General features: G+C 37.8%; 1 protein-coding gene across 9 annotated transcripts in view; it reads right to left on the bottom strand.

Moving 5' to 3' along the window:
- Positions 1-16,095, bottom strand: part of LOC143186146 (protein muscleblind) — a 507,931-nt gene that overhangs the window by 452,696 nt on the left and 39,140 nt on the right. Inside the window, exon 4 of one of the 9 annotated variants that reach the window (XM_076389612.1) lies at positions 15,279-15,725. The exons of the other annotated variants lie outside the window; for them this stretch is intronic. Coding sequence (XP_076245727.1) covers positions 15,693-15,725 — 33 coding nt within the window. The 3' untranslated portion in view covers positions 15,279-15,692. Of the gene's footprint in view, positions 1-15,278; positions 15,726-16,095 lie in introns of those variants that run through there. 9 annotated transcript variants of the gene reach the window in all.

The raw sequence follows: 16,095 nt of genomic DNA, 5'->3' as shown, positions 1-16,095 counted from the left end.
CTCTGCTTTGATACATTCTCAGTAGCTCAATCTCGGTAAACTGCAACTTTCACTAGTACGAGTCTATGTATATAAAATACAGAGAAGCAAGTGGTATCGAGAATTCCGCTCGCAGACAGTATTGTGATAGTCTATTAATTGTGAAAGTCATAAAAGTCACATAATACTAGAAAACATTCGAAACGACGTAAATGGTGGAAAAGGAATAGATTCTGAAATATGGCCTGGATATAAGGGATTTGCTTTTATAAAGGATTCTGTGGATTTACCAGGAGATTATGCTATTCAAGTGCAAGATCATGGTTCGATTGTGAACGATACTGCTATCTCGATCATCGTTGAATCGCTTGCACATTTCATTGCCTCTTTCTTCTCGATTTAAATGGTTTGAAGATTATTACAAACATCTGTAGGTTTTTTGTTAAGAACTCAAACTCTTATACTTTGTGTAGAATTTCAATTTGCATTTCATTTTTCTCGTAATATTCTTCAGAACTAAAACAAATCCAAACATTTCTCAAATTCATAAGTATTCAGACATACAAATCTTCTAATATTCAAACATTCGAGTCTTGGAATTTTTTAACCTTGTAATCTTCAGATCATTCAAAAAAGTGAAATATATTGAGCAACTTTAATTGTTAGTCTTTAGTAAACAATTGCCTATATACCTCCAAAAAAAAAGTATCTACTGGCGTATTCGGTTTAACTAATTTTACAAGGTGACAAACAATCAAAAAATGAAAATTATGCTTAGGGTAAATGCACACGAGTGATATTTTGATGCACGATTTCGTTGCAATCACGTGTTTCTTTGTTTTCCCAATTACAAATAACGAAGACAGACAAATGATCGTAACGAAATCGTGCGTCAAAATATCGCTCGTGTACATCGAACTTTAAGATGGTCTACTCATGAATTGAATAAGAATATACGTATTTTATTCTCAAGGTGTACTACGACAGATAGATTACAATCATCTATAATACCTATTCATATCGTTTTCTTTCATAATGGACTTTCAAAAATAATTATGATATCTAATTAAAAATTATAGTTTACAAAGAACAAATTGCACACACTTCCACTGCATACAAACATATATATTTATAACGAATATTACTTTTCAAAACGTAGTATGGTGCTTTAAAATATCTCATAACATGACATCAAAGTAATTCTCTTTCAAACAGAAATTTGTTTTCTAAAGTAGTGCAATTCGCAATAAAAAGAATTAAACAACTTTATTTCGATTTTATAGATTTAAATTTGCAATACCGCTGGAATTGTCGCTACTCCTTCAACGTTTCATTTAAAAATCTTCCTCCACACAGAAATTCGAGTACTCTCGCCTTTTTCTAGCTCATCAACCAGCTGATACCGCTGACCCGAATTATTGCCGAGGAAAAATTCGAAGCACTCCCGAGCCCTGTCTCCCAGGGATACAATAATCTTCGAGATAGGATATCTCCTTCTCTTCCCCTGCTTCACACTCGACTAAGCTCTTTTTCACGTCCGTTTCTGCCCTCTCGTTTCCTTTCGCGGCTGCAAGCATAGCCAGCTTAGACCCCAAGTACCTTCAACACCGTATCGACTTCCACTCTCCTCCTCTTCGACCTAGCGCGCTTTTTCTGCTCTTTTTCTTACCCCGTGGCTCCTCCTAAACCACCCGTGCCCTTTTGCATTGCGGTTTCACCACCGTATCGCGAAACTCCGCCAGCATCTCGAGGAGATTTCGCGGTGGCGGATCCTCGCGGGATGAAATAATCCCAAGAGCGCAACTCTTCCGTGGCCGCCGTGAATTCTTCATCTTAATCGTTCTCCCCTTTTATACGATTCCGTCGGTGGATAACGAGCTCTCGAAAGGAAGATCAAGGCACAACGGGGGCCGTATTATTCGCGAAACACCGAAAGCTAGATTAGACGAGCAAGCCCAATGTACGCTTGTTCCGTGATGCAATCGATGTAACCGTGCGCTGAATGGTCTCGTAAACGCACGAAGAAACGAGACAATAGACCTGCGGTGAATACAGTCCAGGGACAATCGTTGGGAAAATTGTGTAATGCTGCTATTTACCTCGGGCAAATTGACAATTTATGACGCCGCGATTGCGGCTCTAATCGTCTCGTTCTCCTATACTCTTCGATCGTGCTGCAGCCGTGTTTGTTTCCTTCTCATTCAGCAGCCGGTTTGGGTTGCAGCCATCGAAACGATCGTAGTAGACATTTAATTACTCTTTGCCTTTTCTGCTCGATTTCGAGCGGAGCGGTGAACGAGGTGAAGTTAAGGAATAAAATTGTTTATAACACGTTCCAAATAATTCGGTAGACAGTATTCTCTCGATTTAAATTCATTAGCATTCTCTTTATTTCTTGGAAATATGATATTTCCTGACTATAAGCTCATGGACGAGTTTAAATAATAAAGAAACTTATGCATTGGTAATATAGAGAACTTTGACCAAAGATATAAAAGATAATGTATAAAAAATTAAAATAGGAGCTCGTTTGCTCTGAATAATTTAAAAATGTGGCAAATATCTCAATGAGAATAGTTTAAGTACACGGAAAAAATGTTAAGTTGAAGTTGTAGAAGTCTCTTGTAAAATTTACTCTAACAAGCTTTAGTTTAATAGAATCAGTAAGAGTCGACTTTATGAATTTAACAAAACTGCTCTTACTCTAGCCAAGCTACCTTTGTTCATTTTACAAAGATTCATAACAGATTCTACAACAGTCTATCTTTGTTAAATCTACTTAAGACATTTTTGCAAGATCAGTATGACCATTGTTTCCGTGTACTGTATTACTTAGATTCTTCCACTTTTAAATTTGGTAAGACAAAAATGTGTACCACTGCATAAATTAATTTCAAAATAATATTTCCTGTCCGTATGAACTCGTCACAAGTATCAAGTCGCGTGTTTATAGCAAGTACATATATAAATGTATAATAAGTAAATGTATAATAGGCATGGTATTGCTCGAGTTTTCTCGCTATAAACATACGAGTGCATAAAAAAGTTTTCTGAGGCTAAGTTGCATAGTGCTAGCTTGGTCCAGTCTTGTTAAGTAAGTGACAGTGCATAATAAGTTTGACTCGTTTGCTTTAAATAACTTAATGCTATAGTGACTACAGAACCGAAGATATAACGATGAAATAATAAATCTTTATCAACCAGTGCCTTACATTCCTCTATTGAAGACGAGCGCAGTAATAAACAAAGTAACGATAGGAACATAGCGGAACTTTGATATGTGCACAGAGGCTCTTCAATTTCCCGTAATGCACGCAAATGTATTAAAAAGGAGAGAGCAAACAGGTGTCTAGTCGTCTCGTCGTCCATCAAATGGTTGCAATTAAATTTAACGACTTTCCACGTGCCTTTAACTTTTCTCCCTGTGGACTTTCGAGTACCCACACTCTGACATTATGCAAGCGTTCAACCGCAGATCTGACCATTCTCCCCGTCAACGATGTACATGCCTCTATAATTCTAGCAATTTTTCAAGCCTCCCTAACAGTTCATGTCACTGGATTTTGCACGGAAGGAAGTGAATTCTACATTATTTCATTCTACAGTATTAAGATACTCTTACGGTATATGTGTATGTAAAATAAAACAAATACAAATAAATAAGGATATTATGATATAGAAGTGTTTAGAAATATAGGTATGCAAATACTAAGAAATGTAAATATTCCAATATGGACATTTAGAAATATAGCTAGAATCATGGTTTGTTTAATTATGAAAAAAACAAAGTAATCAAAAACGAGTTTGTCTTAAAAAAATCTACTTAGAAGCAAAAACAAGTTAAAGTTATAGTATAAATACATAAAAGTAGGTGCCCACAGATAGAGATATTCAAAAGCAGAAGTGATTTATGATAATGATATTAAAAGAAATATATTTCATCGTTTAATATCGGTCATATAAACACTATTTCACCAATCCAGCGTCATTTACAACCGTCATTTACATTATTTCATGAAATATTCTATTACTCAAGGACTTAAATAACATTTGAATCATATTCACTAAATGTTTTAATCGTCCTAGTGTTCAAATGCTGAGATATGACAATATTGCACCAATAATGACCAGCTTTCAATATCATTTCTAATGTTCTAATTATTTCTATCGCTTGTTACATAACATTCCTAACCATGAGTCGAACGTTTTTAATAAAGTATTAGTAAACACTACAGTAAAGCATTACTTTTGTCGTAACCTCTTTCCCGAGACTATAAAATTACTTATTACTAACGCTCGATTTGATACCCTTCACAGTCCCAGTTCTCTAATAGAACGAGCAAAAATGTGCTCTGACTCTCATCGTCAGAGCTGAAACGCACATGCTCTTTTAACGCTGCAAGATCATGCAATAAATAAAATGGAAAGTCAAAATTGAAATAAGAGTTAGGGATGCAGTATGGCAGTAAATTTGGATGGTAGCTGGCTTTTAAAGAAATTGGATGACGCGGAGTAGCTTTCGCTTTGCCCTCAATTACATGCGATACGATATATACAAATACGCTATAGGCAGATGTTCGATATATGTATTCGATGCTTTTTTGGTCTCTAGAGGCAAACATTCCCTATGGGTTCGAAAAGGTTATAAAGGATCTCGTATACATATTTCACATTAATAAACTCACAAGGAATGTTATTCATTAAGTGGTATCTTCTAAATTGAGAAAAAAATAATGGAAAGTTGATTAATAAATGAATAATAAATGCAATAACGAGTAGCGGTTAACGAATATGCATAAATCAGAAAGTTATCAATTTCTTGCCTGTCTTCAAGTTTATTAGTTTATGGTGCTCTCGATATTCTAGGCAGCATATCGTTATAAGCTCATCGCTTTCTCTTTCACTTTCCTTTGAGGAGTTAATAGAGTTTCCTTTTAGATTTATTTCCGATGGAACAAGTATAAATGGTTAGTAAGTACATGAATTAACTTCAATGGCAAGGTTTTCTGCTTTATAAGCTTATTGCTGACAACAAATCGCGAGGGTATATTGAGCAAGTGCTACAATCGGTCAAACCAATAAATTCCAAGAAAAGACAACTTGTAATGGTATATTTAAACCAAACGAGTTTATGCTCACTCTCCTCCTACTTCAGGACAAAATTCAATTATTACAAAAATTAATTAGAATCGACAAATGAATGGAAGAATGCTCGTGTAACTTGAATTTTGTTAAAGTGGGGGAAAAACCGAGCATTCACTCGTTTGGTATAAATTCATCATAATGAAACCGTTCGAAAATTCAATTTTGCACTATTAACTACTAAAACACTTTAGTTTCACTTATAACCATGAAATATAGTTTACTGAAAATCCCCAAAAATTCTTCTCCGCGCGCATATGATAATAAAGTATCTTCTACATCGGTACTATTTTTACGCGGGCGTACTAAAGCTGTCTTTTCCCCGCTAACAATCTTATAAAAGCGTCCCGACGGGTCCTCCTCCATCAGAAGCAACAAAAACAGAAACTATCCCCGTTCCAAAAGGAATGTCAGCCGAAACGTCGAAAGTCATCGCAGGCGTCCGCGAGAAAATTCTCCTGTCATATGGAACATGTGCCTCTATACATACGTTCACACAACACAGAGTTTTTAGTGAAAACACGTTTTTATACTCGAGCATCGTCTCAAGGACCATTTCAGCGTCAAATGATGTAACTACGCGGAGACCACACGCGGGAAATATGGTAAGTATTTTCTAGCAAAGAGGCGAAGGGACAGAGACGTGCGACTGTACTATTATTAAACTGCGCTACATACACTGGAACGTATGAGCACAGTCTTTCTCCGACTTGTGGTATCCACCGAACGAACCGTCTCGCGCGAGCAATCACGGCGTTAGCCTCGCGAACTTTCGAATGAGCCTCCTCTTCTACACAGTCAGACATACAGTGAGTCAAAAAAGTATATTAACTCCCAGCTTGCGCGTAATTTCATTACGCTCAAAAAGAGCATATTAGTAAAGACGATGACGTTCGTAACTGAAAGACTTAATACTGTAGGCACACTGTACCATAGACCAATACATAATGCGACAACAACGATGATTTGTGAGTCAAGAAAGTAATTTTGTATTCAATTTTTACGTAGTGACTGTGCATAAGAAATTGCTGTGTTATAAGAGAATCTAAAAAAAAGTTTTTAGAAATTGTCAGCCCTTCGCGATGTTTTGTAACTTGTAATTGTTATTCTATGGCAACTAGAGTAGAAACACTTTTAATCATACCCATAATTCTTGAATACACATAATTATTTGAATACCTATTTTATTTTTTGTAGTTACGCCAAACATCTGTATAATACTATAGTCCCACGAATTTTTCATAAAATAGAATTTAATTTTATTATTCCCTATATCCATTGTCAATACTTCTATTACTCTTTCCTAAGATGAAATTTTTAAATATTTTAAAAGAATAGATACATTGGATGGAGTTGATATAGCTAACGTTAAACTATGAATAAAACAGCAAACTACTTCATGAATATTATCAGTGTTGTCGAGTGATAATCACCGTCTACAAACTAAAATTCTTATCATTTTTATTTGATGTCAAAGAAAAAGGATTCCGTGAATTTCGAACGTACTGATAAATACGTGTTTAGATTCTAGTAACTAGATTCTACTTTGATTGCTAATAAGAATTCGAATAAATTAATTCGAACTAAATATAATCAATTCGAGCTTGTGTTTGAATTATTTTCACGAGAAAGATCTTGCCAATTAAGTGAAAATAGCTTTATCGACATAAGACGAAACTATAAAATTTATGTGATATGTGTCTTATATACACTTTCTAAAGTACCTTAACTTCGAAAAATAAATCTATCAGTAAATTTATTTCTGCTCCATTTATTAGAAAGTAAAACATTATTTATTCTATTATCCGAATATTCTCTTATTCACACACTTGTATTCACCTCATTATTCAGATAACATATGTTTTCTACACATTCAAAAACAAGAAAAAAAGAACGATCAACGTCGATTGTCTGAAAATAAGCTTCGCTTTCGGTTATGTGGAGGAATTTCTACATTCATTTTTTCACGAAGAACCATCCTCCTATAGCTCGTACCACAAATTACTACATCCCCCATTTCGACTGCATTTCATGCCACAATAGCGAAACACGGGAGAATTTACGCTATTGAACTTGGTATAAAATTTTTGGACGGGAGAAAAAAAAGGCAAGAGAAACGGCCTGGATGGAAAATACTGTGTTGGATCATTAAAACTCTTCCAGCAAGTTCGCGTATCGTCGTATTTTAACGCATGGATGTACACGCGCAGCTATTGTTCAAGTACCAGTTCACTTGTTATCGCCGCGACTTTTCCAAGCGACCTTTTTGCCATCTTTTCTCGCATTTGATGCGCGTTACGCCGGAAGGAGGCATACATCCCGCATTCGAGGCGGAAATCATTCTCCCCGCGCCTTAGCCTCGGATTTGAAAAGCGGAAACGTGGTTTACGGACGCTCTGCGATTTGGATGACCTATAAACTCGCCGGTGGTGAAACGTTTGCTGCGCATACTTCACGCGAAACCTAGGGAATTTTTCTGTAGAGACTGACACTGAAGGTAATTGACAAATTAGAGCATCAATGTACATTGTCATCTTTCAGTCACGAATGCTGCAAAAGAAGGAATAGTAAACCGAGGAAGTTTTGAGTGATTGAGGTACTGTCAATGATATTACTAAATAATATTTTTGTTAGTGTGGTACTGTATGCAAGATATAGGATAAACCATTCAATGTTTTCAATGCAGAAGGTCCAATATTTTTCATACATAATATGTATGTAGAAATTCTACATTGTTATTGTATGTAATAATTAAATCAGTAACTTGAAGAACAGTACAAATCTGAAATTCGTCATTTACAAATAATCTGAAAATTATATGTCATTATCATATGACTTAATACACTTTGGCTCTGGGGACTAGATATGTAAAATGCACAGAACTACATGTTAGGATCAAATATCTTAAAATATAATGTTTGGACTGGTACTGATCTTCAATGGGAATAAATCATTCTTATTATTCGCGCCTTTTAATAAAAAAACACTTTTTATAATAGTATTTAAACTATTAAAATCTTAACTTATTTAACAAATTTTTTAAGATTTTATAAGCTATTAAAAAGTTATTATTATTCATTTTAGAAATTTCTTCTTAGAATTCTGGTTTTTAAAAGCTATAGATAATCAAAATGCCACATTCTTATGACACTTTTCATTTTTTTACATATCCTTTTCTTACACAAAACTGTAAATATAAATACCTCAAAAAGTAATAGAATAAATAAAAAGATATTAAAACCTCAAAAAGTAGTTTTTAAAAACGTTAAAGAGTGCAACTGTGCATATCTGTATGTATAAATGTCAAAGATATTTATATGGATATTCCATTCAAATGCATTACCCTATATGTAGAATATTGAATAATTTGTACGAATTGAAGCAAAATTCATTCCTAATAATACAATATCAATTACTTTTCTCTTTTTTTTTCGTGCTGTCAAAGAAGAAAAAGTAGAAAGTAAAGAGAAGTCATATATCGTTAACCAATAACTTTTTTATGAAACACTATTGAAGTTTTGGACAATCACTTGCATTGAAATCCCTCTGTGCACGGAGTGCTTTTCCCGGTTTGCCTGTTGTTAGTATAGGTCACTGTATAGTACTTCTCTATGCGTCGTATCGTGTTTACACAGTAACGGGAGGAAAAGTGGGAAAAACGCTTCGTCCCCAAACGCAATTTGATTGACCAAAATTTCCACAACTTTTTGCGAGAGAACTTTTTTCAGAACCCTTTCGACGTATAATATACGCAGGCAACTTTTTCATTCGACTTTCATTCACCACCACGCGTAAACAGAGTCATGAACCCCGTGATCGTTACTTTTATACCACCCCTGGTGTATCCAAGGTTACTTGATTGCTAACTACATAAGCACGCAGAAGAAAACAAGAAGCAACTACAGAGAGTTGACGTACAGACATTAACAAGGCTCTAATCGATGTTCTTCCTGAGACAATCGGCGACGTCGCGTCTCCACGACACGGAACACCGAATGCGAACGAAAGTAAAAGCACCCAAACACGAACAGTATTACGCGTCGTGTCATAAACGATGACTCATGAGTGAATATCAAAGAGCAGCGTGTGCACGATCGACAATGGGCCCACAGGTTTCGCAACAGCATTACCTAACTGACCGTTGTACGCACCGGTGTCTTTTATTGTATTTAAAAATGGAGGACACGCGCTGCACCCGTGAATACACATCGTGTGACGTATGGTGTCACGCAATGCGTGCACGCCAGTCACGTATTCCTTTCCTCCCTCGTGTGTGGTGCACGTGGCCGGCGAGACGACACGCGTGTCTAACTCCAAGGCGCTCTTGTCGCGACAAAGAATCTTCGTTTTTCCATGAAATGCACGGAATTGATATGTATGGAACTGGACATGAATAAAATATGTATCAGAAAATCGCAATCTAGACGTTTATACGTACACAGCAAGAGGTAAAAGGGTGACGAAAGTTTCGAATGAACACATACATATGTAGTGTATCTAACACTGACTGTCGCGTTAAATTCATTAAAAATTCGACGACATTAGCAGTGACTTCTGCTTAAAAAAATATGTTTAGTTGATTTTTATATTTATTCTATGTATAATGTTTTCTTTATTTCTAGTAGATGTTGCTATAATTTTTACTAATAGCATTTGTAATTGGGTAAATTAATCTTATTCACAATGAAGGAAAATATGTCACGCATACATGAGTGTCATGAAAGTAAAGGTGATAATTACATAGCTTTGTATAGTACTAAGTCCTTTAATCTACGTCTTGATTTTAACTATAGAAGAAGACATAATTGATTCATCATATTACAGAGAAATATGTACCTTCTTTGGTGTAACTTTGGAGACTCAGAATGTGAAAATGATATACAGATAAATACTTATTTTTACTTGCTACTATGTACTTACAATCAATTTTTGTAAATAGTGTATCCTCGCTATAGACTTCAGGTTCACTACCAAGTTTATAATCAGAGACACATTTCTGAGATTAACTTTTTCCTTAGTAGTCCATTAATGGTCTTCCTAAATATGTAGATGACGATATACATACAGCAAGCAAAACTCGTTCGCTCTAAATAGTTCCAGAATATAGTATGTATGTATAACAGCAAACTTTACTCCTATTACTATAACAGCGTGGAACTCCAAATTAATTTCCTATAAGTAGTTGAACCTTGACTTTGAATAACTGTGCTCATTAAGTTAAGAATGAAGATATGTGTGTTACTGCGAAGTGTACATGTATTATGAGAGGCTGGAGAATTGTGTATTAATATTACATGAGAATACAAAAGGTAAATTATGGCTAATTCCTATTGGTTGAATTTGTTTACAGGTGGCTAGACTGAATTTACATTACTACGAGACTTTATACAAGTATAGGCATTATCAAATGTCATGTAAGGTAATTCACAGAGTCTTTAAAAAAAGAAAGTCTCCTTTTTCGTTCGTCTAAATCTATGCATTTGAGGATTTCTGGACATTATCATCGAAATTGCGTTTTCTAAATCTTCCATGTTACATCTGCAGTGCAGTCGTCCAAAAATCCTTATTGTGTTACTCAAAATTATTGTCGCTTCAGAAATCCTGCGGCCAGTGGTACGTCGAAGTAAATACAATAACGCTAAATGTAATATTTCCTCGTTTGTTAGCAAACTAGGAGACTCCCTTTTTTTGTAGTGAACTATAAAGCTAAATGTCTATAAGTGAGAAACGTCAGTAACTGAGTTTTAAAATTTGATTTACACCTCTATGATTCCCAGACTTTTATTTAAAACAAACAAGTTTAACATATTATATGCTGTTATTCCATCTTTGACAAAACAACACTCAGCTATCAATGTCTTAAGATGACCTCAGGAACTTTACAGTTTACGTATATTTGCTAAAAGTCTGTAGCAAGGAAAACACTGTATTATCCAAATTGAACAATCTGCTCATCAAACCAAAACATCAAGAACATGTGAAGTTTACGTTTAAACAATGAAAAGTATCTGATTCACCATTCTGGCGCACTAAACACAACTCGTCCGGGAATTTATGAGCTATCTTATATCAATTAAATACTATTCCATCCAATTCAGAATAATCATCAGCGAATGCAATTTACCAAAAGGGACCACTCTCAATCACTCGACGCTAGACACTCGGAGGATCAATGAAGCAAAGAACTCGAGGAGACGAGTCAGCCAGCGCTCAACTGAAATATCCAGGAAGGCAAACACAGCTAGTAGTAGCAGAGGATCGCAAAGTAAGTAGGAAAGGGACGACCGAAAACGGAGAAAAGAGTTTATCTCCAATAGCTATGAACTACAGACGACTGTAGTCTGTCTGGCAGGAGAGGAAGCAGGGCTCCAGGCCAGGAATCGATAGCACATGAAGGCGTATAGGTGCACACTGAACTGACCACAGAATGGTATTCGCGCGCCTCCCATCGTCCCTGTCCCTGATCGCCCTCCTGGCTAGTTGCAACCCCCGGCGACACGCACGAAAATGCACGCTCCGTGCAGAGACCTGTACGGATAGGCACGGCCACCCCTCGGCTGCTCCACTGTACCTTCCTTCGGAGTTCAGCTCCCTTAGTGTCAGCCGTTCCGGCTGTTCTATTACGTGGACAGGCATTGCGGCTAATGCCGCTCGCCCGTAAATTACGTGAAAGCGATTGACGGTAGCTTAGGTGGCACCGCACCTGTACGATTTTTAGGGTCAGCCTGCCGGTGTAATTTATATGTAGTCGCCGCGACCGCAGGCGTATGGACACAACAGCCGGTTTCTCGAGCTTTAAAAGGTGGCTCGGTCGGCTTTTGAGAATGTATGGGGTCCATAGATTTCATCACCTACGACACTTATTCATCCCTGGGGACACGTGAATTGTATATTTGACTACAGCTTTATCTGCGATTGTGAGGCAAATTAGATGGAACGGGACGTGACCCTGTGAATGACTTTTAGCTATCTTGCTTTGGTTAAATTTCCGCTTGTTCCAGTAGGCATACAAGTACGAACTTTTTTTACTTCTGCTCTGAGATGCAGAATCTAGAAGTTTGTACAAGTAAAAAAATTTATTGTCTTTTTATTTGGATATAAGTAGAAAGAAAAGAAAAAAAAGAAATTCTTTGCGGTTTTATTGGTTGTGTATTATATGTTCGAGGCTCCACCAAATACCCATGAATGTACTGATTCCATAGTCGAACACAACGGCAACCAAGAACTCCCTCCCCTCAACTTATTTATCGGAGTTAGTGTTACCCTACAAAGACTTCAAGAATTTAAAAGAAACAAACCAGACAATTTAAGTATTAGGAATCTTAAAACTTTGAATACTCAAATATTGGACTACAGTGCTTACTCTTAAGGCTTTCAGGTATTTATTTAACCCACATGATCTCTGTATCGTATAAAATTGCCTATACCTTCACCATAATACACAGAGAACAAATTTCCAATTAATTAATTGAAAATTGTTAAAAGCTCGTAGCAAGGGACTCCATCGTAAACCTCCACGACGACGCCGCCAAAGTTGAATTATTTCTCTTTCATCCTATGAGACTATGAAAAAGGACGTAGCAGGAAGGAAAGAATATCCCCAATCGATAATCCCCAGATACGTACATACATAGGTATGTGAAAACTGCGCCTCTCAAGGGACCAGTCGAAAGAGAGAAAAAAGGACCCCAAAGAGGCGGCGTACGTAAGAGATACCCAGCCAAAGGGGGAGAAGAGCTCTTGATCTTTCGAGGCAATTAAATGAATTTCCACTCGGCTGGAATGGTAAACGTTTAGACGGCTCTACATAAGATATTCCGGCAAGCTCTCTCGCGGATATCAGAGAGGTAATATCGGGAAGGAGAAGAGGTGCAGTTTGTGGGCTAGAAGTAATACACGAGGACCTGCTAGTCTGTCTGCTTGCTCCTCCGTGTGCCTGCCTTGTCTCTGACCGGCACAGAAACCCGTCTGTCTGTCTGTCTGTCTGTCTTCTCTCATGTCGTCGACTCGAATCGATTCCGGAACCTAACAATGCAACTAATCGAGTCAGACTGGCATCCCAACACGCTGATTGCTCCCCCCAACACGGTGATTGCCTCCGTTAACGTATGTCGTCTGATTCCATGAGTTTTCCATTCTGTCCACTCTTAATAACGTGTTTCGTCGCATTAACGTAAAACCCGTCGCTCGAGTTAGCCTGAAAAGAGCCAACTGGGAAGAAGGGACTACGATAAATATAAATCGAACCCTCTGGCTCACCGCGACACGCAGCATCCGTAGACAGTGCCAACGAATGGATCGAATGAACTCGTGGCACGCTGGGGATCGCGTGCCTAGCGAAAAAGAAGGTCAGGCACTTGGACAATGCGACCTCTTGCCTTCTGCCGAAAGACATGACTGAAAAACATTCACCCCTCCGTGTAGGATCAACACAGGGGCAAACGTCTCGGTCGATTGAACTGAAATAAGTAATCTCGACTTAACTCGAAACTTGGGTTCACAATATATAGATTGTTGCAGGAGTATAAAAATGTTCGAATTTAACATTCAAATTTTCAAACTGGAATTTTTAATATTTCGTGAAATATTAGCTGTATATCATCCAAGGAAGATATGAGTGCGTTCAGCTTACCGAGTTCTATAAACATCACCTCGTAAGTAGACTAAACTTCGCATGAAATGAGATAGCAAAGACATACTAGTCACAACAGTAGAATTACACGATACAATATAAGGCAACAGGAAAGAATCCTGGATGTATTATCAGCTAACCTGCTTTACATTAAACGACTATATCCCGTTTATCTCGACAAGAAATCGAACATACTTGCTATCAAATACCGATAACGCCATCCGTTTGCTCTTATTCAAACAATTAGCAGTAGGAACGATCCAAACATTCCCAAAGAAATAACACCACTATAATTTTATTCTCGTTTCCGCGTTACTGATATTCAAATAAGGAACTCTATGAAGCTTTACTGTTATCGCTACAACGAAGACACTGAATACAACATCAGAGTATTTTCAACTTAAAAATACAAAGAACATGACACGAACCGACTAGAAATGAAGCGATCGAGATGCAGAACTGCTATGAACATCTAAAACAATTTATGTACTGCTCTTTGTCAGTGAGTAGGACCCGCCATCAGGATGAAGCAACGCTTATCTCAATAACGAGTAGAAAGGGAGCTATACTGCATACGACTTTCTCGATTCAGAATGACCTGGCGTAGTTGTTAGAACATTCTGTAAGCCTGAGAGTCAGGGCAGCAAGAACGGCATTTCGCTTGGCCAGCGCATAACGACTTTAGATTCTTGCGGGATTCGCCGGGCAACGACAGCGGCGTATTTCCGTGACGGGATCAGAAAATCACATTGGCGCACACGCGGCAACGAAGCGGAGCAAAGAGAGCACAGCGAGTAGACACGTTTCACGGTAGCAGACACGAAAAACATAGTTAATAGCCGCTACTGTCGTCACCGCCGCTACCACTATCGGCGTCGGCGTCGTGCAGCATCTCTCCCTCTTCCTCCCTCTCGCCGCCACCCTGCTGCACCTGTCGCGTCCGTTAACGCGAGACTAAAATACGAAACGGCGTGCTCGTGAGCAGAATCGTTCCATGGAACAAAACCTTCCGTTCCGTGTAACACCATCTCCCCGAAACCATCTCGATTTTCCACAGCTCTTCAACATCGATTTGCATTCAATTTTCGCCAAAATGGGCGATTCTGATCTCGGATTTTATCGAAGGTCTGGACGAAATTAGACTCACCTCTGAAAGGAGTCTCTTGAATGTTTTTATTGCAAGCGACGAAATTAGACTTACGTAGATACGAGTAGATCGGAGATTTCATAAGACGCTACAATTCATTTCGCTTACTTCTCGAATTCTAGTTACCTATCCCTATCAAGTAAATATAATTCATATATTTTATTCAGTTAAAAAACACGATACTTTTTTTTAAATTGTTTCGAACAAACAAGTTTTGCTTTTGTTCACTCCCATCAGCAACTTTAATAGATCAAAAATGTATACTTGCACAGAAATAGATCCTCAAGAACTAGTGTTTCGTTATAAGTTCATAATCAGTGAACTACCAATCTACAAGAAAGAAAAGGGTATTTCTATCGACGCAGGAAAAAAGTGAAGTTTCTAACTACAAACTCAAAAATACATATGAATTAGTACACTATGGATATATTCGAGACGTTTCATAGTTTAAATACAGAGATTCAGGAAGACAGTATCAAAAAATGTCCGCGAAGTTTTAGACCTTAGCTTCCTTCACAAAATAACTTGTGCAAATTATCAATAATCTATTTTCGAAGCAAAAAGTAACTCTCTTTAGTAATTAAAAACACAAAACAATCGTCATACGTTGCTTTAACTTATCGATTTAAATTCGGTAAATAACTTGGGCTTCTCAAGGCTAATGAACTGAACGCCCTATAGGTCTTCTTTCCTCTTTATTTTCCTTCCCGCTTCTTGAACAGCATTACACCACATAACAAACAACGAGCATGAAGCTTTTCATCGTGGAAGCACAGTTCTTTCTCCATCGGTTTACTCATCCACGAATGGAATCACCGTTTTCACCTGGCAAAACGCGACGCTAGAAGTTCACAGATCACCAAGCCGCACCGTTTCGTTCCGTGATCGCGAGTTATCAGCGCGGGAACCAGGCTTTATCGGCGGCACGTACTGGACGCACGTGAATTGGAAAACCGGTCGAACGAAAGGAAAAAACGCATCCACGCGCGTACACATTCTACTATGTGTATGTGCTCGCGTGTGCGTGTGCGGGCGTGTATGCGGTACGAGCGACAAAGGAAGAAAGAAAGTCGAATCGTCGACGGGGCGTGACGAGCCGATAAAACGGCCGCGCGCAACGGTAGAACCTTCCGAGCCGTAGAACCCGCGACATCTGCCACCGAGAAATGGCTGGGCACCCGGTGTCGTCCTCTTC

Source organism: Calliopsis andreniformis, chromosome 12 (assembly GCF_051401765.1).
Source record: "Calliopsis andreniformis isolate RMS-2024a chromosome 12, iyCalAndr_principal, whole genome shotgun sequence".
In the NCBI taxonomy this organism is placed as follows: Eukaryota; Metazoa; Arthropoda; class Insecta; order Hymenoptera; family Andrenidae; genus Calliopsis; species Calliopsis andreniformis.
This window is presented reverse-complemented; position numbering and strand designations above follow the sequence as displayed.